We start from the raw sequence: 25,041 nt of genomic DNA, 5'->3' as shown, positions 1-25,041 counted from the left end.
ACGCCTGTTCGCGCGAGCGTCGACACGCATACTCGCGTTCTCACAATATCTCATCGTCGGGGAGAAACAGATAATCGCGAGTCGAATAAATCAGAAGCGGATGAGAGGTTCTGTCGATCCATTCTTTTCGAAGACAGAAATTCTTTGACAATTACAGTGGAGCCTTGATCACAGATTCTCGCATCTTTCGATGCTCGTCGAAACGCATATGTTAAATTTTCATTACGGGCTCTAATGAAAAAGTTATAAATGATGGCTCTTTTACTTTGTCACGTAATTCTTAGCAACTGAAATTTTTTCAAAATCTTTTTTGCGTGTCGCCTGGTAAATCAATTCTTCTAATTGCTCAGAAAAGTCAGGTCGTTTGGTCCGATCATGAAAAAGTTATGCTGTTTCAAAGTGCGTTCAAATATTTTGGAAGGGAGTGGAAAAGATGCGTTGTGGAAAGAATAACACGGAAGAAAAAAGATCTAAGGGTCGTTTGGTCCTATCTGGTTCTAGTAACTCTAGTGATGCATTTACATGGGTTATCGGGTATGCAACAATTAATGTTAATCAGAAACATGCCGCAAATAAGTTGACGAAGATACTATAAAAAAACAACGAGAAATAAGGAAGTTTTGTGACTGGATTAGAACTGGTTCGACCGAGGCAGCTTGAGCGTAGTCGAGGGGGGATATTTGTTTTTCTTAGATCGTACGGTGTTTGTTCTCTTAGATCAAGGCTTCTATGTAACTGATGATGTTTAGCGCCATCCTCGCTTTCTTCATTAATTTGTTAAGGTACCTCTTGTAGGCGAATCCTTCTACTGTCCCAACAGCTGCGTATTCAGCGAATCCGCGAGAAAATAAGTATCCGACCAGAGCTTTATTTTTAATTTAATTAATAACCATATAGATTGTACCTCTCTCCTTATGCAAATCAATTTTTACGCCCCTGAACGTGCTTTGAGATCTCGAGCAGGTTTTCAAACACGTAAATGCAAATCCACATATGGATTAACAAATCCTATAAATCGAATTATTGCGAATTCCAACACTCTATATAATAGTATTGACTATTTTAATGGGTCGTTACAAACTTTCAAAAAAAAATTACGCAGGATTAACTCATAATATCAGTACCTTTATACCAATAGTTTTTTTTTCTTTTATGCATGTCCTTTCTTAGTAATTTATGTTAAGTCTTTATTCTATTGTAAATGGACCTCGGTCCGTGTATAATAAATAATAATAATAATAATAATAATAATAATAATTCCGCCATAAACCTCGGCAAACTCAAAACACGAACAAACGAAGAACAACTGCAGTTGCGCCGACAAACTTTAAACAATCCAGCGAATGGTGTATGAAAATTGGTTCGAATTACAATATGGAAATTTTAACAACACCTCGGCGTCATCCTTCGACTAGGAAACATTAAAACTCCGAACGCAAACGATCTCGAGTGCAAGGTGCTCGACAAGTTCCTCTCTTTGAGAATAATAATAAAAATATACGAGTACATATACGAAGCATTCGACGCTATTTCTACTTGCCTAGAGATAGTCTGAAGCACCTTCGAAGATTTATTGACATTGATCGTCGATTGCCGACTTCTTGTAATCCGACACGACGATGTTATCGTGTTTAATATCATAAATATCAGGATCGAACGATCTTATGCAGACCACGTTTGTGTTGAACAACAGATCGCGGATATTAGGTGTGTGCGTGGCTTGATAAGAGCAGTTTCGCCCCGCCCACGCCTAATCCTAGCTATTATCGGAATTTTCGATCCGTTGAGGGCGACGTGACCGACGACACCGACGCGACGTCGGCGTCGCAATCAGAATTTGTTTGCCCTGATACCGTTTGCGCAAGAAAACCGTGCGACGGTGTTTGCTCGCGCTGCTATGGAGAGACACGGATAGAAGGTGCTCGAGCTGCATTCTTATCTATCGCGGAGGAGCGTGACTCACGGGGTCTTTAATTCCCGTTTGTATCAGGCCCGACGCTGCTAGCGTTCACGATTTCGTCGAAACCTGACGAGTGTACGGGACCAACTCGGAAAATATTTGTCGACGATAAAACACGCTTCGATCGGAAATGGGGTGCGACTAGGTCGCTAAGACTATTTCGCGTTCCCGTAATTATATCTATTCGATGAACAGCGACCATCCTATTAGTGGAAACACACTCGAGCACACTATTTGCGCAAACCGTGCGCTAGAACAGCGAAAAACTGGTTTATTTATCTTGGTCTCGATATCTTCGGCACTTTTGCCGACGCGCAACAGTGTCGCCAGCTATCTTTTTCAAGTGAAAACTTCGTCAGCCGCACCGTTTACACGATTACAAGCCGGAGACTCAGACTCATCTGTCACTCAATCGGAAACTCATTCTAATCTAGAAGTTTGTCTATTTGAGGCTTCATAAAAAATCGTGTGATCCAAATAATTGCAAAGTAAACAAATAAAAATTGCTCCAATTGAACTAAGAATTGAGGAATTGCTAAATTAGAAAAATCAAAATTGCCTCAATTGAACTGAGAATTGAAGAATTCCAAAATTTAAAAAATAAAGATTGCCCCAATTGAACTAAGAATTGGAGAATTGCTAAATCAGAAAAATAAAAATTGCCTCAATTGAACTGAGAATTGAAGAATTCCAAAATTAAAAGAATAAAAATTGATTTAATTGAACTAAGAATTGAAGCATTCCAAAATTTAAAAAATGAAAATTGATTTAATTGAACTAAGAATTGAAGAATTCCAAAATTAAAAGAATAAAAATTGATTTAATTGAACTGATAATTGAAGAATTCCAAAATTAAAAAAATGAAAATTGCCTCAATTGAACTAAGAATTGAAGAATTCCAAAATTAAAAGAATAAAAATTGATTTAATTGAACTAAGAATTGAAGCATTCCAAAATTTAAAAAATGAAAATTGATTTAATTGAACTAAGAATTGAAGAATTCCAAAATTAAAAGAATAAAAATTGATTTAATTGAACTAAGAATTGAAGAATTCCAAAATTAAAAAAATGAAAATTGCCTCAATTGAACTAAGAATTGAAGAATTCCAAAATTAAAAGAATAAAAATTGATTTAATTGAACTAAGAATTGAAGAACTCCAAAATTAAAAATTAAAGATGTCCCAATTGAACTAAGAATTGGAGAATTGCTGAATCAGAAAAATCAAAATTGCCTCAATTGAACTGAGAATTGAAGCATTCCAAAATAAAAAACATAAAAATTGATTTAATTGAACTGATAATTGAAGAATTCCAAAATTACAAGAATAAAAGTTGATTTAATTGAACTAAGAATGGAAGAATTACAGAAATAATGCCTCAATTCAACCAAGAATTGAAGATTAAGGATCGCGGATTGAGAATTAAAGATGGAGTCGAATGTCCCTCCTCGTCTCGGAAGCTTGTTAACAGCATTGTTTGATCTTCGAAAAGAATGTTTGCTGCAGTTCGCAGACCAATTAGCGTGTCTATTGGGTCTGTTGACCCGTTCGCAGCACTCGAACGAGTCTTTTCGAGACGAAGAAAAAAAGAAACGGTGTCGTAATGAAACGTGAGCGTAATGCGGGCACGTTTCATCGAATCCTCGAGCAGTAAAGCGTCCACGCAACGCGTTGTAAACCTCTCTCTCGCGGCATCTCGATCGCGATTCCTGGAAGGATACGAGGCCTACGTTACTCTACCATGTCGCATTAATCGTTTTGCTCACGTACGCGAGATATTTACTCTCGCGAACACGACTGCTGCTGGATTTTCTTGCTCTAATCCCGATTAAACATACGCGGGCGGCTACGGTTGCAAACAACATATTGTTATAGAATTATCAACACACATCTATGGAAATTTCCTCCATTCAATTTGTTCTATTCATCCAACTACTCGATTGCATGTATTTCATGTGATTTCTTCTTGTTGTGAGTCTGATTTTAAATTATCCCACAGACAGATCAAATTTTAGCGTGATTTGAGTGATTGTTGAACTGAGATTAAGTGATGATCATTTATTTTTGAGAGTTTCGAGAGTATTATGTATTAAAATGTTACGAATAATGTGAAATCCCAAAAATTAATTTAGTAATTCGAAGCCCTTTAATTTGAATGGAGTGATTAAAAAGTTGAGTTTTGCAAAGGACATGTCAAATCCCACCAAATTGATTTAGAATTTCAAAGCCAGTGAATCTGAATGACTTGAGTTTAAAAAAAATTTAATTTTGCGAATTTCTAGAATATTATGTATTAAAGTGTAGACTCTTCTTAGACTCTCTGAAAATATCGAATCCCACCAAATTAATTCAGAATTTCAAATCCAATGAATCTGAATGACTCGAGCGATCAAAAAATTTAATTATGCTGGGAATATGTAAAATCCCAAAAATTAATTCAGAGTTTCAAACCCCATTAATTTGAATGGAGTGATTAAAAAATCGAGTTTTGCAGGGAACATGTCAAATCCAAAAAATTAATTACAATTTGGAAATTTGAAAATTGAATTTGAATTCAATGAATTTTGCATTTTACAAATGACCAGAGTACTATGTATCGAAGACACTTCGCGGGGAGGTGACTATTTCGCGAAAGTGGAGCGAGATCGTATCCGTCGATGGGAAGTATTAGCAGTAAAATTTACACTCGCGGCGTGTTGACAATTTATCGGCCGACACCGGAGTATCGTTCCATCGTTGCGTCGTTTAAAGAATACTCGCGCGGAATGCGCACGCAATGCGTCACGAATGTGCTCTCGAACGACAGCATTCGCGTTCCTACGGTGCTTAGCAAAGCCTCTGTATTTCCAAAACATCGTCGTAATAAGAGCACTGTTAGGATTATGTTCGCGATGTTGCGACATTCGTTAGATATTCGTAACAAGCTACTACATAGTGTGTCTGAATAAAAGAAGAAAATAGTATTCATAAAGTTATGAAAAAATTTTTGCTATAATCTCTTTTTTTGCGATGACTGACAACTTTTACAATCTTGATCGACGTCCGCTTAAAAATAGGTTCAAGCAATGCATGAAATATTGAAAAAGCAATAGCATCTTTTATTTTTAACTTGGAACGAATATAAACGAGGCTGCTTTCCGCAGTGACGTACGACTCCGTCGTCGAGGCGTCTTCGTTTTATAATAATTTTCTGGCGATAATAAATATGTTCTTCGAGGAATAATTTTTTTCTGAAAATTTTCGTCGTGCCATTTACCATTTTTTCCAATTTGTACTATCGCTTCAAGTTCCTCACGAATCTCAGGTCGCTCGAGGCAGTTTTTAAACAGTTGCACAATTTCGAAGAGCAGACTTTTCGCGAGGTTCTCTGAAATGAACTTTCCCAGCAACTCAAGGCAGCGTCATTTTATTATAATTTTCTAGCGATAATCAGTACGTTCTCCGGGGAATAATTTCTTTCTAAAAATTTTTATTGAACCATGTACCATTTCTTCCCGCTATTCCTGTCGATTGCAATTTCGCCAAAAAATTTGTACCATGGCTACACCGATCGCTACAAGTTCCATTTTCGAAAAAGTTACACAGTTTCGAAGAGTAGATATTTTGCGAGGGTCTCAGAAATGAACTTTCCCAGCAAGTAAAGGCAGCGTCATTTTATTATAATTTTCTGGCGATAATCAATACGTTCTCCGAGGAAAAATTGTTTTCTGAAAATTTTTATTGAACCATTTACCATTTTGTCCCACGATTCCCGTCGATTGCAATTTTGCCAAATTTGTACCATGGCTACACCGATCGCTACAAGTTCCATTTTCGAAAAAGTTGCACAGTTTCGAAGAGTAGATATTTCGCGAGGTTCTCAGAAATGAACATTCCCAACAACTAAAGGCAGCGTCATTTTATTATAATTTTCTGGCGATAATCAATACGTTCTCCGAGGAAAAATTGTTTTCTGAAAATTTTTATTGAACCATTTACCATTTTGTCCCACGATTCCCGTCGATTGCAATTTCGCCAAAAAATTTGTACCATGGCTACACCGATCGCTGCAAGTTCCAGTTTCGAAAAAGTTGCACAATTTCGAAGAGCAGACTTTTCGCGAGATTCTCAGAAATGAACTTTCCCAGCAACTACGGCCGCGTAGATAGGCAGGCGCGGCCGCCGCCGAGGCGTGAAGAGGAAAGGAGAGAACGAGCTAAATAAAAATCGTAGGTCTCCGGCGGCGCGACGGTTTTCCTTGTGCTGGATCGCGAAAGGTGTATCAATCGCTCACGGACACACGCCGGCGCACGTCCACGGGCCCCTTTGTCCCGCGATATATCCTGTCCCCGTTGGTTGCAGCAATAATATTTCACGTTGTAAATGGTGACCCGGTGTGTATCGATCAGTCGGACGAGAATTATTCCTCCCCGTGGCCTACAAAGTCTTGGGAGAGGCAGAGTTTCGGCGTGCGCGCCTAACTCGGCCGAAATTGCTCGACGTTGCTCCGACGGCTCGCGGAAGTGGCTCTCGGGGGCCAACTGGATTTAGGGTATATCGTAAACAGTCTACACACACGGTTTCATTCTGTACATCGCGTTCTCGTGTGTGCCGAGCCGTTAGGGTATATCGCGACACGACGCGAAAATAGATCGGAGACTATCTATCGCGTTATTATCGTATCAAAAGCACTTCGCCGTTGGCAAGGCTGCCATCGGTAGCTGACGCGTCGATCATTTTTCCAACGTGACGCGTGACGCGAGAGTACGTCCTTCCGAGGCTGTCGTTGAAGTTCAAGGGAACGGCTATCGTGGGAAAAAATCGAGGGAATTTAACCCTTCGCTGCCGAGGAATTTTTTCTATTTTATTTCTACGCGACTGGGTACAATGAACAAAAAAAAAATAGGTGAGCTTCAGAGAAACTGCCCTTCAGATAGGCAGTTCAACCATTCGCTCTGCCGAGGAATTTTTCTATTTTATTTCGACGCGGATAGGTGCAATGAGTGTCAATAAAGTGGATGATGATCCTAGAAACTGCCTAGAATTTAACCCTTTGCTGTTGAATCGATTTTCTCCAGAAAACATCATCTCCAGGAATAGATGTTCTTTTTCTTGGAAATTAATTTCATTTAACAAAGACGGCATGTGTGCAAAGAAACTGGAGTCTAAATTACATAACTGCTCGCGGCCGATTAATACCGCTAATGACAGCGCAAATGTTTATCCTGTCCGAGGTGTACCGCTAAATTAGTTTCGAAGAAAAAGTCATTATCAATTAGCACGATTAGACACGCTAGAACACATTTTTAAATTCACCATGTGATCCTATATGGTATAAATTAGTCTTATTCTCTGTTTTAACCAGGGATAGAAATAATCTTCGGCTTCCAAAAACAATTTTGTTCGAATTTGCATCTCGATTAAGGGACCCTTTTGTGTGATTAAAATGTTTACTGCAGAGAACAAAGTTCTTTCAGATGGTCTAAAAAAAGATTCCATAGCGGGAACGCAAACAAGCTCCGTGAATTATCTACGTGGATGTTATAAATAAACAACGTGTTTGGAGCATAAGTTTGACAGGAGTAATTACCGAATATTCATAGATACTGATATATCGTTGTAGTACCGTTTATAGAATAGTATTGGCGAGAGTTCTACCATTTACAGAACAGTACTCATCAGAATTGATGACGTGTTGCATCCAGACTCGCTAGATTCTGACTTGTGCCCCCACTCTACCTTCCCCTACCGCCGCGGGCTAGTCACGTGACGCGCCTGCATCGCGCATGTGCCACAATGTCACGTGACTAGCCCGGTACCGGCAGAGAGAAGGTAAATTCCCCTGATTTGGCCACTCTGGTTGCATCTATCGCAACGTGTGCACCTCCGCGGGTGTAACCCGCTCGCGTATTACACTGATCCTAAACTGCATCGAACCGTTTCAATACGATTACGAGGGAATAGCTCTAATGGATCAATTCCCTGCGGCTGAATGCAACGACGGTACCACCCATCCTGATATATGCGTCGGTTCTCCCTGTGGACAGGCCAGTTATCGATACACGCGTACAGGTTGTATAAAAAGTAATGGTCATCCGTCCTGGGGGTGAATCTACAGCCCTGGATCGATGGACATTTGTAAGAGAAACTTGCAGAAAGCACAGAAAAGTTTACCCTGAAATACCAATGTCAAGTATAGGTACTTACAAATTTTTAAGAATCCACACAATCAAATTTTGCAAGAACTTCAACAGCTTATATCTCAATAATTATTTGCTTGCAACATGTGGCTTCCTTCAAACTTTTCTCTTCTGGATGAGCGGAAGGTGTTGATGCAAAAATCAACTTTACCAACAACTTGCTTTGTTATAAACCATTTTGCGGGAAGTTTCTCTTATACAAATGTCCATCGATACAGAGGCGTAGATTCATCCCTAGGGCGGATGACCATTACTTTTTATACACCCTGTACATATACACGCTGTAGTTTCGAACTACCGGTTACACGACTTTCTTTTCCCGTGACCTGAAACATTAAATGTGCAGCGACTGCGTTCAAATTGTCCGCTGCGATTCGACCTGTCAACGCTGATGCGCTTTTTGAACGATGCAAGTTCAATGTCGGGGCCATTGTCTCCTCCAAATCAAATTAATAAAATTATATATATTATTAGACTGCGGATTTTATGCATTTAAGACAACAATGAGAAGATGTGATTGAGAACAGTAAAAACATTAGAAGAATTTAGAAATACTGCTATTAAACGTATTAGGAAAGAAAATTAATTTCTACTTCACTCCAGTTTGTTGCAATTCAGGTAGAAAATGCAAAATTTCATTTTGCATAATGATCCGCTGTCTATGTATAGCATAATAATATATTCGGCCTCTCGACGCTGATGCGCTTTTTCCTCGAAACAATGCAAGTTCAACGTCGGGGCCATTTTTGTTCCCATGAATGCATCAAAGCCGCAGTCTAGTGACGAGTTACGTCTCCTCAAAATCCGTTATTTTCCACTTTTATAAAATTTGTCCTAATTTAATGAAATTATATATGCATATATTATATTATAAATTGCATCTGTCACCGCTTTTTCCTCGAAACAATGCAAGTTCAACGTCGGGGCCATTTTCGTTGCCACGAATGCATCAAAGCCGCAGTCTAGTGACGAGTTACGTCACCTCAAAATCCGTTATTTTCCACTTTTATAAAATTTGTCCTAATTTAATGAAATTATATATGCATATATTATATTATAAATTGCATCTGTCACCGCTTTTTCCTCGGAACAATGCAAGTTCAACGTCGGGGCCAATTCTAGCCATAAACGCATAAAATCCAAACCAGTTTACCACTTCGAAAAAATGTCTCCTACTTTAACAAAATATTATACAATAATTTATTTATTGATCACGGCATCGAGAAGGGTCTTAAACCGAGGTCCTCGCTGAGAAGCCTCTTCGTATCTACTTCCTCAGGAGCTTAGGCTGCAGTTTAGCGCGGATTTCCGGCGGAATTGCCGAGCGAATCGGAGCGGAGTCGAGCGGAGCGGAGCGTAGTTGGCATCGAGCTGAGCCGGTTGGACGGCTGTGACTTATGGTAATCGAGCCGGCTAGAATCCGGCCCCCATTCCCAGTCGAACTATCGGAAATTCCAATTTCCACTCTAAGCTACGATCAAATTCCGAGGCGAAAATCAGGACCACCGGCCGCTCGCCTGTCCAAACAGTTCTTCCCATGGAAAAATCTGTCGCGCACGTGTCGGTGCCGACCTGGGGGTTGGATTAGGCTCGGCAACCATATGTCCTCAATTTTCAGCCCCTCGTGTATAGTGGTTGTACGGCCGGAAACGGTGACGAAATTCGTTTTCTTCGTCCCAGCTAAACCAATTTATTAGCTGTTGAAATTGGTTCTTCTGTACACGCAGATTCAAATGGAAATCATACTCTTCTTCAATTTTACAGATTCGTTTCAATAATTAACAATCGCTCTGCATATTTTTCGATTATTCAGCTGGGAACATTTGTTGGGAAAACTTTGGTATTCTGTTTGACACGATTTCAAATGGAAATCCCTTCCTCAAGTTTACAGATTCGTTACAATAATTAACAACTCCTCTGCATATTTTTCGATTATTCAGCTGGGAAGTTTGATATTCTGTTTGACTACATGTTTAGTCATGTAAAAATATTCTAAATAATGTTCTAAATAATTTTCTTGAGGTTAAGATTTCATCTCTCTCTCTCTGATCAGTTCGGATAATCGAGGTTCCAGTATATCGTGCACTGAACGATCAAGTATTATCCTAACTGTACCGTGTTTGGGCTCATTTTCTTCAGAAACATGCCACAAACATGGCGCAAGTGTCACAAAAAAAAATGGTTTAGCAGTTACTATCCAAATAGTCGTAGCGTTCGAAGAAATTGCAGGAGCTCCGCGCCGTGCATCTCGTTAAAAGCCAGGCAGGGATATTCAAATTGGAAAATCGGCTTCCGGCGAGGAAAAGCAGCTTTCCGCTCTACTTTCTCCGTTGCCGAAGAGGCTCGAGTTCTCTTAGGCGGGACTGACCTCGTGGCTCGGCCGAGAGTCGACTCTCGGAGCGGCTCTAATTGGCTGAACAATCGATTGTCTGTCTTCGAGTTCCTAATAACGTGCAACGTGTCGCGTCCTTATGCAACGCTCCGGTTCCGACGCTCGTACATTTTCACGAAAATAGGGAACACCCACGCCGCTCGCAAGCTCTCATCCGGATCTCTCGTGCGCCGCGATCATTTCCCTCGAGACGTTCATGCCTTCTGTTTGCCGCGGCCCGAGTCACGCAGACTTTTTCCCTGCGATCCTGTTTCACATCGATCTATCATCAATCTAGGGAATTAATTCTCCGTAAACCGCGCGCGACAGCCGTCCCACGTCCTTCGGACGCGTTATCGGACGTTATCGCGATCCACCGGACCGTTTTCGGACACAATGCCACCTCCTGCCAACTAACTTCCATTCCGACCAGAGACAATGATGCCCATCGGCCGTTGTGTCTCCCGTCCATTACGCTGCCGAGAGACTGTCCGATTTTAGCGAATTTTCCACTGACGAGGGAACTCGCCAACTTCGATGAAACTTCCCGACTAGCTAGTTCTCCGGAAAATATTCAACACATTTCTTTTTATCGGCCATCGTCCACATTAAAGCGACGAAAACATACCTCAAAGTTGCAGGTCGCAACCGTTAGAGCTAGAGTGCTGATGAAAAGATAAACATTATATTAACAAACTTCGTTGTTCTTCATTATTTTGTCAAGAAACTTTCACCGGCGTACTCGCGAGATTTTCCCGATTAAAACGAGCACAAACACGGTACAGTTTGGATTCATGCATCGGCGGTTCGGATAATCGAGGATCTATTTAATACAAGTAAACATGATCCAAAGTGTATCGTGTTTGGGCTCAAATTAACCAGGAAAACGTCACAAGTGTGCCCGTCGAAGATCCATTTAAAAATAATTTAAAACAACAAGTTACAGAAGCATCAACATAAACATTTTTCCTCGGGAAGATTTACTGCTAGCTGCATGACGTAGTTCGTAATCAATCGATACGGTTGATATCGACGGAGGCATTTTTCGTTCGCAAGATACATAGTTTTAATGACAATGCTATCTCTCTTTGCATAGATAGAGGCGAGTAAAGAATGTTCGTTGCTTTCCCGCTTTCGCGATTTCCCGTGTCGACAACCGGTTCCCCGACAGACCGTCTTCTGTGTGGAATCGATGGCTCGGAAATAAGTCGACCGGAAGTGTCGTTGGACGAAGAAGAAACTGTGAATGGGAGCCGCGGTGGACACAGAAGTGCAGATAATGCGATTTCATGTAAATAGGAACGTCGTTCTGCCTACGGGCTTCTCGCGAGAATGAAGTTCCGCCAACTCTGGGAATCGATCAATATTTAAAGAATCTGGACTGTTTTCAGCCCTTAGCTGTCGGAGCTATTTTACTTGAAAATGAAACATTTCTTCCGACCTAGAATTATTCCATTGTACATGATATTTTTTTTAGATATTATATTCTTATACATATAATAATAATTGATTAGATTCAATTAAAATTAAACATTTCTTCCGATCTAGAATAATACCATTGTATATGATATTTTTTTATCAGGTATTACATTTTTATATAATAATAATTGATTAGATTGAATTAAAATTAAACACTTTTTCCGACCTAGAATTATTACATTGTATATGATATCTTTTTATGAGGTATTATATTTTGATATAATAATACTTGATTAGATTGAATTATAAAATTAAACATTTCTTTCGATATAGAATAATACCATTCTTCATGATTCTTTTCATTTTATCGATATGCAATTGATAAAACACCTAATCCAATACTTAAACTTGTAGTAATTGATCAGATAGCAACATATTTAAGAATATAAACAATATTGTGAATAATGGTTGACGGTTAATACCGCAAAAGTGACGAAGATTGCGCAGCTCCGCGCACGACGCGACGGTTCAAATGGAGAGCAATAGAAAAATAGCGAAATTCCTCGTTCGCTCGGCGAATTGTTTTATCCTCAAAGGAAGTTTTCAGCGTTTGATTCGGTCAGCAGCGAATTCTCAATTACACCGTCGCTTCCCTGTGTACAAGGTTTCGATGTCGTTAAAAGCCACTTTGTGCGAACGACACATTTCTGATGACCTTTTCAAGTTTCCAGATAATACGTCCGAGGCTAGGGACATGCAGAATACCGATAATTAACGTGTACGAATAGCTTGAAATATAGACCAGACGGCAGTGTAAACGCAAGGCTACGGCATCCCTTAACCGGAGTCGCTGGATTAAGACTCGTCCCTAGTGATGGGCATACAATATTCTCTCTTGCAAGTTTTCGAACAAATCAATCACCACAGAGTTTTGTAATCAATTCGATATTTATTCGAAATCAGAAATTCTTGAAGTCTTGAAAATTTTAAAAGTCTTGATAATCTTAATAAATGTTATACTTTTTATGATATTGGTACGTTCATTTGGTTTCGTGATAGATGTAACATTTCAAGAGTTCCAATTCTTACAAACCTTCCAAAGTTTCAAGGCTTTCAAGATTTTCAAGACGTCCAAGAGTTTCAAGAGAGTTCCAAGTTTTGAATTATATTGCAAGTGATTCGAACTGTTTGTCGTAAATATCGAATCGAAGCGATTCGAAGTGATTCAGATCCCATCACTACTTGTCCCCCCACTGTACCCTAACTACAGGTTCCCAGAGTCAAACCGTGGATTCACCTGTTAACCGTGGTCAGTACCTTGTACCTAATTCCCCGCTATTTGTTGCATAGTTCTCATTCGTGCTACCTTCCGCGACATTCTCCCATGAACCCGGATCAATTACATCGTATTTATCATGAATCGTGTGCATATGGTTATTGATCCATGTTATACCACTCGGTTTACGGGTTAACAGGTACGCTGACACGCGAGTGGTACGCCCTTCCCGTAGACACCATTCATTTAGTTCGTAACAGGCGTGAAGATTGTTAACAATAATTATAAGCACGTGTGGCCATGTTCAACGGGTTATTCAATTTGCATTCGCACACGCTACAAAGCGATTTAATGAAAACCGTTTAAACCGTCGATTACGGAATTATCCGTCTGCTGAATGAACTCGGACATAAATATTTCGTGTAACAATTTCACTAGACAGCGGGCTTTAGGAATGTAATACGATTTTTAATTACTACCGCTGAAAACAAGATTTTTTTTGTTCCCACTTCCTTGGAATTTGTCTGCAAATATTGAAAATTCCATAAACATCCGCAGTCTAATAATTACATATAATTTTCACCCACTTTCTTGATATTTGTCTGCAAAAATTGAAAATTCCATAAACATCCGCAGTCTAATAATTACATATCATTTTGTGACCGTTTTAGAAAACAGCTATTTTGCATAAAGATGCACAAGTCTAGTCGTCGCAGGCCATGCGATCGGTATTAGACAGTGATATCGACAAAAGTAGTAATATCGAGCTCTCCGCAAACGGCCGAATAGGCATTTTCCCATAGATGCACGTCACGCTCCGACATGGCAAAGGAGGAAAGCAAAAATAACGGAAAAAAAAGAACAGAGAACCGTTTGCCCGTTGTCCCTCGCGCCTCGATGACCGGTCAGCTAACGCACAGAGCCTGAACCCCTCTGCATCGTCTGCTGGACCGGAAACGGGTCAGTTGAAACTATTGTATCGACAGTTCGCCCCGTATCGATTCGTCCAGGTGAAATTCGCAAGATATACAGTCGCTTCAAAAAGAGCAACAAATTGAAACGACTCTGAAAACGTGAACAAATTTTATTCAAAATTGAATCCACCACGGATTTGAAGATCGGATAGTCCCTTTTGCAACGAGATCTTGAAACATAATCTACGATTTTCTTCAGTCGTGTCACAGCCCTTTGAAGGGAGGGTGTAATTACGCGAGATATGCAGCCGCTTCAAAAAAAGCGACAAATTGAAACGACTGTGAAAACGTGAACAAATTTTATTCAAAATTGAATCCACCACGGATTTGAAGATCGGAACGTCCCCTTTACAACGAGATCTTGAAACATGATCTACGATTTTCTTCAGTCGTGTCACAGCCCTTTGAATGGAGGGCGTAATTACGCGAGATATGCAGCCGCTTCAAAAAAAGCGACAAATTGAAACGACTGTGAAAACGTGAACAAATTTTATTCAAAATTGAATCCACCACGGATTTGAAGATCGGAACGTCCCCTTTACAACGAGACCTTGAAACATGATCTACGATTTTCTTCAGTCGTGTCACAGCCCTTTGAATGGAGGGCGTAATTACGCGAGATATGCAGCCGCTTCAAAAACAGCGACAAATTGAAACGACTGTGAAAACGTGAACAAATTTTATTCAAAATTGAATCCACCACGGATTTGAAGATCGGAACGTCCCCTTTACAACGAGACCTTGAAACATGATCTACGATTTTCTTCAGTCGTGTCACAGCCCTTTAAATGGAGGGTGTAATTAAGTTCCTGCTAACTTTGCAGAAACTTGTTCCTCCTTTTTTGTGGTAAAATGGTTTCAAAAAATCGTAGATTAATTTTTCAGGGGAGGCTTTGTAATCGTAATATCAGTGGTAGATTGATTCACGAAGAAAATTTTTCAATGTTCTTACAAAACGATTGAAAAGATTCTTCGAACTGAGTTTCTTGTTGGGAGATCCTCTTTCACGGAATTAAATGTTGCAACAGTTTTTGGCGGCACTGTACACGCTACCTGCGCTTTCGGAGATAACGGAGATTGGTGGCAGCACGCGAGCGGCGTATAAAATGGTCTCCTTTTGTGGTTCCGCGAGGCCGAGTTCGCACGCGAAAGTCGTGCAAGATGTTTGCCAAATTGATTTCCTCGGCGTAATCGAGGCGGTTAAATATCTGGCTACGTAACAACGGAACCAGTGAAAATGGCGAGTGATCGCTGGGGATGTTTTGAATTTTTTGGCAGTGAAACGTCGGTGTGCAAGACCTCCGCGCGACGGTAACGAATGAATGCGATTATCGATCTCGTCCCGTGGGGGTGGTTAGGGGGCGACAACGAGCAAAGTGGGGCGAGATTCTCAGTCATCCGGCCCCACCCCCCCAAAAACTCTCAGGCTCATAGCCGTCTATCCTCGCGAGGAATTCTCAGTACGCTCAATTATGAAACGATCCCGAATATTGGGGTCGTAGGTCGAAAGCGGCTTCTCGAACATCCTGGAATGCCTCGCGACTCGAAAAGCCGAACTCTACTGTTCATCTCATATTTATATTTGGTAATTTTTTACCATGTAGAATAAGTTCTATGACATTTTGTTCTACGATCTTTTTTCAGGCAATTTTTCAGGCAACTCAAAGATCCCATGCTCGTAAAATTCTGTTTTTTATTAGCAAAACATCGAGTTATATGATTCTTCACGACACTTTAAGTTGAAATGTAATTTGCACCGCATAAAAAATATTGAAAGAAGCGAAAAAGAATGGTATTTCGATGGCGAGAATCCACTCCTTAACACTAGATTTTTTATTCGACAATTATTGAAATTGTAAAGGTGTTTTCGTGGGAATTTTTTGAATATATTTTTTGACTCCAGTATAAATATATTATAGTAAAAATCGCTCAAAATATAAATAAATCTAATCGTGTTATTTTTATAATACTAATGTGTGTTATGCTAATACTGTAATGCTAATTTTATAATGTGTGTTAAACAGCACACAATTTTTTCTCTGATTTTGCATATTTGATGCAATGACAAAAAAATGCTTGAAAGGTTAGAAAGCACTAGGGAGCATGAAATGACGTCCGAAATGTCAGCTGTCGGGATGTACCGCGATTTTGCGATTCAAAATAAGTCTCAATAATAACAAACGGAAGCGTGAAAATGGAAAAATAATATTACTTTCAGAACTACTTTAAGCGCCACTATTTCAAAAATCGAATTCTGCTTTTCACCTCATACTTATTACATTTTAAGGGATTCGACACGAAACGACGTTGTAGGAAGTGAGGAATCTTCGAGATTAGCTCCGTCATTTTGTAACATTTTTGCTTCGTAAAAATTACCTATACTATCTGTTGATTACCTATTGAAACAAATTACTGAATCGTTGCTTTCGTGTTACAGACAGCACCATGACCAACGCCGCCCCTATGGACCCGAAGATCTTCTTCCCCGAGTTAAAGGGCAACCTGACGAATATCACCTGGGCTCATGCAGTTAACAACAAAGAAGCACTGCGCGAGGCACTCGCGAACTGTAAGTACTCTTCGAACTATCGTACATTTCGAAAAAATTTAACGCTCGCGAATCGACTTCACCTACCTCTATATTCACAATTACCTTATTAAATCGTGAAGAAATGTTTCCACCATGATATTCGAGAGTGAACGTGTTTTCGGATATTTTTACATTGACTTAACGTGAAAGCACCGATAGTTGACCAGTTAAGAAATGTCTTTTATTCTTTATTAAATAGAGAGACTGTATGCGTGAAAATGCTGTTCGAACTTCCTACATTGTGCAACATAGCTAACTTTTTTTTCAAATAATTGTATTATCCAAATTTTATAGACATTTTTGAATTCGCTAAATTCATTAAAGGTGGTCGCTTTAAATTAATATAAAATCTAATGATTTCCCCTGAATTAGATGAAATCTAATTCAGGAGCAGGATAAATGGTAAATGTTTCGTGGTTTGCTGGAATTGTTATATAATTTATATAGTTAGAAGATTTCCCGAATATGATTTCCTGAAATCTAAAATAAATTCAATATTGTTTTTCCAATTTAAAGCATCGTAAATAATATCGAATGGACCTGGGCTGTTTCAAATTTCATGAGAAATCTAGTTGTTAATTTTGGAAGTGGCTCAAGTTCATTCTTGGCAAAAACACACATATCATTCACTTAATAATTGCTATTATTTTAATAGGAATTGTAAATTTAGCTTTCTTGGATGCACTTAAGGAGTGTGACACATTGGTATCCTATACGTATATCTTGAATTTCATTAAAACGCAAACTCTTAAGTATCTCAATTTAAACTTGAACGGACTTAGGCCACTTTCAAAATAAACGGCTCGAGAAACATTATTTTTTAGGTGAATTAACTGGCGCCTTTACCTTATTCTTTGTCAATTCTGTAGCGAGAGAATTGCGTAGAACCCGCGTGAAATTCCGACGCTTCCTGTCCCAGATCAGCGACTTCACAGATGGCGGTGCTATCCTCGGTGGTTTCCTGTGCCCGTGGTGGACGGTGGTCGATCAATCTTGCGATTCGAGGATCAAGGTCGCGCGTGTACGATGACTGACCTTCCGCCACGGTGCCTCCTCCTGACAGTGTGGCCGTCTCGAGCCCTCATTGAGGATTCCGAGGAGGCTGCCAGTCTCTTTCCCAAAGATCTCTCGCGGACGTGAGCTACACGAGCCTCTCGTTTCCCTGAATATTAATCAACGAACACATCCGGTATCGTATCTCTTTTTGCGACGCGTGTCCCAAATAGAATTTCGCGGACGGCCTTCGACCGGCTACCGTACGTCCTCGCGAAACATTTACGGACGATAATTAGCGACGTTACCGCCGTTTGTCCACGGCAAACACAGTTTCCACGTGCCGAGCTTGTTGCACAGGCTCTCGACACGACATCGTGCATACGGGAAAAATTGGCAAGGATTACTGGCACGCCAGGATGCTTTGGAAACTATACTTCTTGTTCGGACGGACCCGGGTTCGTTAACACTGGATCCATGTCGCACAAAATTCAAAAAACCAATCATGGAACATGTCTGTCGAAGTTGAAAAATCGACAATTTTACTTCTGAAATCAATTGTCATTGGACTGTGAATCTTTATGCATTTGTAGGGAAATTGAGTAGATGAAATTGAAAATTGAAGATGTCAATATTGTATGATTTCTCATCTATTAAAATGATTAAGGAAGGAAATAGCGTTCTATTTGGTTTCTATTCCTTGCAATCGACGCAGAACATTTCTCTTTTGCCTAGAAAATGTAGAAAATACGTTTTGTGGATCTGTGTCAATTAAACAAATGTCGTAGTCGAAGTAGGTTGACGTTGCAATGAGCTATGAATGTTTAAAGATAGCAAAAATTGCAGATTTTCACGATTTTCAGCTTCTAACTGCAATAAAAATCTAAGGACTCTTGCATTTTAATTGTATTGGGTTGTGAAATAAGTTCATTCGGTTTTTGTGATTTATTTCACTGTAAAAAACCGAACGAACTTATTTGCCAACCCAATATTATTATTATACATTCGAGTGACTGTAATTAAAATGTACGTTATATTCCAAAATAAATTAGTTTTGAAAATTAATTTCCCTTCATAATATAATCATATTCAAACGCATATTTGTCCTACTGTACTCGGAAAAGTCTGTCGACGAGAAGTTTCGTAATTGCATATGAAGAAAATGCCAAAGTCAGGTAGACCTCGCGCTTCACGTTGAAAGTACCCTATCCGCGTCAGCTTCTCCGTCGAGAGCCGTCGTCGTCTGGAACGACGCATTCGACGCCCGCCGGAGAAAGTAGAATCCGTGGTTGGCTTCCAGCCTCTTTAGGTCTGATCGATATTCCCGTTGCACGTGTGTGCAGCGCGCCAAAGCCGGTCGACTTTCTCGCTTTACTTCCCACAGCTTCTCGTCCGCCATTCTTCCTCCCTTTTCTCATTGCAATCCTCTTTCTATCCCTTCACAACCCACGCACGTACACTCTGATAATCAACCAGTGACAGACATACGCACATATCCACATCCCTCCCCGTCCATACCTATCCGGACGCCCTTTAGAAACGAATGACTTTCTTGAAATTGGAGCAATTTCGAAAAATCAATCGTTTTCGAAGGGTGCCCTAGTAAAGATGCAAGCTCTAAAGCTTCTGTTCTTTCTCTTTGAAGCGTTGGTGTGGATTAGATTACAGATATTTATGCAAAGTAAAAACTGGCTGCATCGTTTGCAACAAATAGAAGCCAAATAGAATTAAATTTCCTCCCTTAATAATTTGAATAGATGGAAAATAAAATATTGGTATCTTTAAATTTTTTTTATTTTCTTGCAATCTTGAATTTCATTTACTCAATGTTGCTCGAAGATTAACGCTAAACCTATCGACCATCAAAAGTGACTGATGTATTATAAAAATGACAAGATGAAATTTGTTTATATTTTGTGCTGCCTTTATTATAATATATATTGTGAAAACACCTTTACAATTTCAATAATTTTCAAATGAAAAATCTGAAATGGGTCATTTCACCCCTCGCGATAGGTTTAGTGTTAATGATAACGTCATCCCTCTTCCTTCCCGGCTAGAAACCAATGACTTTCTTGAAATTGGAGCAATTTCGAAAAATCAATCGTTTTCGAAGGGTGTCCTAGTAAAGATGCAAGTTTTGAAGCTTCTGTTCTTTCTCTTTGAAGCGTTGGTGAATATGCTGGAAGCCGACGTGATCATGGGCTATAAATCTCCTGACAACGTCACAGTATTACCAATCATGGCACATCCTCCTGCGAACTCGAGCGACCTGTCTCTTGAAGACTTCTTGAACACTGTGCACGTGAAGAACCCGACGAAAGGCTTGAAGCTCGACTTCAAGAGCATGGAGGCTTTCACCGCGAGTAGGGATATCCTGAAGAAGCTGAACGCCAATGTACGTAGACACGCGCCCGTTATTTTTACTTGGTTCTGGATCTTTCACGAAGCTGCTCTCTGGCCAGCAGAATGCCTCGCTAAGCCTTCCCGATAAAAGGATATTCTAGGAATCGGCCGCTATATTTATGCACCGATTACCGATGCTCCACGGCGCTCCTCGCTCGGGAATTCTTAGCGTCCACGCAAAACTCTTCCATGCTTGAATCTTCTTCATTTTCTTTTTTCTTTGCACGTGGGACACGAAACTGTTACTCGACTCCCCTGCTGATCGATAAAACTGTTCGATTTCAGGCGATATACCCGGTGTTCATCAACGCGGACATATTCCCCGGACCCATCAATGCTGACAACACAGTAGTCAAACCTAATCTTTTCCTGGAGGAGGCTAAGCAGTATGAGAACGTCATCTTGTCCATTGGATGGAGCACCAAGTATGATCAAACATCTTCTAATCATTTAGATCTCTGCAAAAGTCATATTTTTCATTTTCGGCGCAAAAACAACTGGGAATCATGACTGTCCTTTTTTTCTTCATAAAATTCGTCTTTATCGATAGACAATTTGCCATTTTTGGCAACGTTGATTTTTCGGCATTTTTTATACACGAATTTTAAGGAAATCAAATAAGTAATTCTGGCCTACGTTGAGTTTTCGACAGTTTGCAATTTCTATACACGTGTTTTAAGAATGTCAAATGAAATCTTATTTTCCGTGGTAGCCTTTTTAGCCGAATAAATTAAAATCGTACGAAATTCTGTCGTATTTTGTATCTTAGCATTTTTCGAAAATTTTCAAAGACGATAATTACATAAAAAGATCCGCAGTCTACTTGTCAGAATGACAGTAGGCAAACAATATGCGTTTGAATGAAGAAACTTATCGAATCAATTCCCACGCAAGCAACTGCATCATTTCAATAATTGTAAAATGAAAAATATAAAATCATTTGACCGGCAGTGGTGGGTTTAGCGTTAAAGGATGGACGAGTACTTTTCCTCGAATCCGACATTTCGTGACACTTATTTCTTTGGTTATTATATTACTAGACAGCGGATCTTGATGCGAAATAAACGTTTTCTGCCTGATTTGCATCAAACTGGAGTGAAATGGAAATTTATTTTCTTTCCGACTATACTTTTATACAATTTCCTTTGAAATTCTTCTAATCTTTTTACTGGTTTAAATTACACCTCCTCATTTTTCTCATAAACGCATCAAATCCGCTTTTCATACAGGGTGATCCGTTTAAGTAAGGCCACCTTGTGGTGCAGAAAGTATTTGTTACGTAATGTGCATGGTATCAATGGACCAAAATATATCTGGCAAGAATATTTTTGCCGAAGGTCATTTTTCTCGGATTTATCAAGGTCATCGGTGATTTTTGATACATAACTACACATTTCTTTTTTATTGCATCGTGTAACACTGATCGATAAATACATTCAGATATTTACAATAGCATGACCTTGAAATGGCCTTGATCTTCGAAAACTAAAGTTTTACCTTCAGATCAAGGTCAATGTCAATGTTACACGATGCAATAAAGAAAATGTTGTTATGCATCAAGGAACATCGATGTGACCTTTGACACCATGCACATTACGTAACAAATATTTTCTCCATCACAATAACCTAAAGAGATATTTAGGTGGTCTTACTTAAACGGACCACCCTGTATATTACTGAAGAGACGGCGAATAATTTGAACGAACACATTCTCGTCTACTTTCATGGTAATACTCGAAGAGAGAGAGAGAGAGAGAGAGATGTACCGCGCGAAATGTTTCCCCAAAATTAGAAGAAAAAATATCTTAAACTAGACTCTGTTTTGTGCGCAACCGTTGCCCGGATTGATTCAATTCCGTTTCCAGGCCCGAAACCGAAAACGACGGCAAGCAGACCCGAGGCTACACGGATCATCAGGTGAAACTTGCGATCGACACGTTGAAGAGCAAGAATCTAACTCAGCCGATCACTTACGCGGTGAGAGCTAACTTAGCCGCGGTCAGTCCCGCCCAGATTGAGAAGCTGATGAACAGCACCGAAGTGAAGAACACGACGTTGACCATCTGGTCGAGCAAGGACGACAAGGTGGACGCGTCGTCGTTGTCGAAGCTGATCAAAACGGTCGGTGTCGAGAACGTCTACCTCGACGTCCCGAGCGAACTGAAGGCTCAGCTGAACCTCAAATCCGGAGCATCCGGAATCGCCATCACCACGATGACGATGCTCGGCTCCCTCTTGGTCAACTACCTTCTGACCGCGATGCCGCAAAGGGGTTGAGCCCCTGTCGTCGTCCAGCACCCCGTGCACCCAAGAGATTTCAGGGCAGAGCTGGGCAAATTGATCACACCTAATCTTTATTCGTGTTATTGAGCATCCAGAAATAAATTGATCCTCTTCTTCAAGCGTCTCGCTTGTCTCTTATCTCTGTCAGATACTTCAACATCGATAAAGTTCCGGGTCAATCATAGAGTCTTTAGGGAGACCCAGCCTTCGCGGGTAAAGGATTTAATTCGCGACTGTCGAGGAAAGGGTAGCACGGTAGAGAAAGAGATTATGGTAGCTGTTGCTCTCGACGGTCCCGGATTTGCTTTCCTTTAAATGAACACTGCCCAGTTCTGCTTCAGGGCCGGTGGGTGTGTGCCGTGTACACCCCGTCGCCCGGAAATGTCTTCGCGTGGCAGAGGAGCGGTCCTGATCGAGGGGATGACGTGTGGTGTCGGCGTGATAGGTCACGCGATCGAGAGATGCAAAGTAAAACAAATCAAATTGCGCAAAAAAAACGAAGCCGCGTGCGCGTCGCGATCGGCCATCGCCCCGGTCGCGAGGCGCGCTCGCCCTCTCTTATCTTTAGCGTGTAAGCTTATCCGCAGATAAAGTAAAATCAACAAAAAAATGTTTTCTAAGTATTTTAAGGGAGCTTCGTTTAGGTATTCCGCCGTGACGAGATGTACCCCCCTCCCCCCTCCCCCATCCGTTTCCGCAGGTTCTCCGTGCCTCCCTCCCGAAGAGAGACCAATTTCTCGTTTCACCTGGTCGTTCATAGTTTCCCGACGTTGGAGAAATTCATTGTGTTTCACGGTCCAGAGATCGCACAAGTGAACACGGGAGATTTTTCATTGGGACGCCAGTTGTTCGCGATGTTCGGAAACGGTTGGGAAACTATACGGTAGGGGATGACGACGGTCGAACTCTCCTCCGTCTGTCGCGAATCGATTCTTCAGGGTCGAATCGAGCGGTTAGAGTAGGATATAACATACTAGAGAGCTTGCCCGGAAAATCCCCGTCGATTTTTCATTAGCGATTCTCTTCTTTCTGAACACGTACACACACACGCGGAAATCGAACCACGTTACGCACCACGACAAAAAAAATTTCGTCGCACCATTTGTTCGTCAGCACTGTTCTCTAATCCGGGGAGACGTACAGTTGTAGTGTGTTATATCGTATCTCGTTAGTGTTCACCGACGTATCACCTGTACCTGCCTTCAACATATCTCAGACCTAGGTGCAGAGCAGAAACGGTATTTAGTCTATATAAAAAAATATCTCTATATATATAAATAAATATAAATATATATATATATATATATCTGTATAAATATATATTATTCTGTAACTTGTATACATGTAAGCCAAAGGATTGCGCACCACACGTTGCCATCGCGTCGCGTTTGATAAACGATTAACAAATACAATTCGAATGTGCAACACCGTTCACCGACACGCGTACTCTGTAACGAACCACTGCTGGATATGGCACAGTGTGACGAGCGTCGGGATAGTTTTTAATTTTAGCAGGTATTTGATACGTTCAATCGCGTTCACAACAAATTTAATTTCTCACTCCGACTCGTTGGACTTTTGTTTCTTGGTCTTAAATAAATGGCATTCAATATCACTCTCTCTCTCTCTCTCTCTCTCTCTGTGTTCTCTCAGCGACATCATTCGTTACTGCGAACTTCTCCGTTTGTATAGAACAGTTGCATGCTACACTTATCCCAGTGCAGCCTGCAATCGTACGATGCCAGCAGATGCCGAGCGTTAAGCTGTCAGAGCGCGCTCGAAGCTCAGGATGCTCGGAATCTGCTCGATTTTGGACGCAGAAGTATCGCTTTATGCTGGTCCGGTCTGGGTTAGGTCCTTCGTTTAAGAGGGCAGCACGGTCGCGCTAATATGGCGGATGTCGATCATGTACAGTGATGACAGAACGGGGAAATTTAAGGGAATACATTTACCCCCTCTCTGATAACCAGACCACAGTCTACGGCACGGACACCGTGGTCTACGGTAGTGGGGGATGTTGGAATAGTAGAATGGGATAGTGGAAGGGGAAAAGGAGGAGAGTACATGATATCCCTTGTGTAGTCAACCGGGTACCCACGTACGCATTTACTGTATTTCTTTCAACAATTTGTTAATGTTCCTTTGAAATATATTACAAAATTTCTCTGAATGTCCATTCTTTACTCGCTAATATATTAATTTATAATCTTACAATAAGAATTTGTGCGAACATGTTAAATATAGAAAGGTTTTAAGTAATCTATACATTTAGGTTAACTACACACGGGATATTATTCAATGTCTGCTGCAATAATTCGACCGTGCTGCCCTCTTAAACGAAGGACCGAGCTGCCTTCATTCTGCCCTCAGCTTGTCCAAAATCGAGCATGTTTGACTTGCGTCTGTTCTGAATTATACGAATCAGTACGAGACTTATTAATTTTTGCCACGATACGTCGAGCGTGATAGAATTTTCGAGAAAGTTGACGTCCCAATTCTTGTTAAATAACTTGCGTCGACTGTACCCAAGCTTTGTGGACGCTGCAGTTAATAGCTCAGCTAATTTGTGTAGTAATATTCTTAGTAAGTT

At 40.5% G+C, this 25,041-nt stretch overlaps 1 protein-coding gene across 2 annotated transcripts in view; it reads left to right on the top strand.

Moving 5' to 3' along the window:
* The window catches only part of LOC143216781 (protein FAM151B), a 42,957-nt gene extending 18,891 nt beyond the window's left edge, over positions 1-24,066 (top strand). For both annotated transcript variants that reach the window (XM_076440177.1, XM_076440176.1), the window contains 4 exons: positions 16,617-16,748; positions 19,931-20,160; positions 20,454-20,593; positions 22,034-24,066. In XM_076440177.1, coding sequence (XP_076296292.1) covers positions 16,625-16,748; positions 19,931-20,160; positions 20,454-20,593; positions 22,034-22,445 — 906 coding nt within the window. In that variant the 5' untranslated portion in view covers positions 16,617-16,624 and the 3' untranslated portion in view covers positions 22,446-24,066. The remainder of the gene's footprint in view (positions 1-16,616; positions 16,749-19,930; positions 20,161-20,453; positions 20,594-22,033) is intronic.
* Positions 24,067-25,041: the final 975 nt, after the last annotated feature.

Source organism: Lasioglossum baleicum, chromosome 16, assembly GCF_051020765.1.
Source record: "Lasioglossum baleicum chromosome 16, iyLasBale1, whole genome shotgun sequence".
NCBI lineage: Eukaryota > Metazoa > Arthropoda > Insecta > Hymenoptera > Halictidae > Lasioglossum > Lasioglossum baleicum.
Note: the sequence above shows the minus strand (reverse complement) of the source record. Positions and strands in the feature narration are given on the sequence as shown.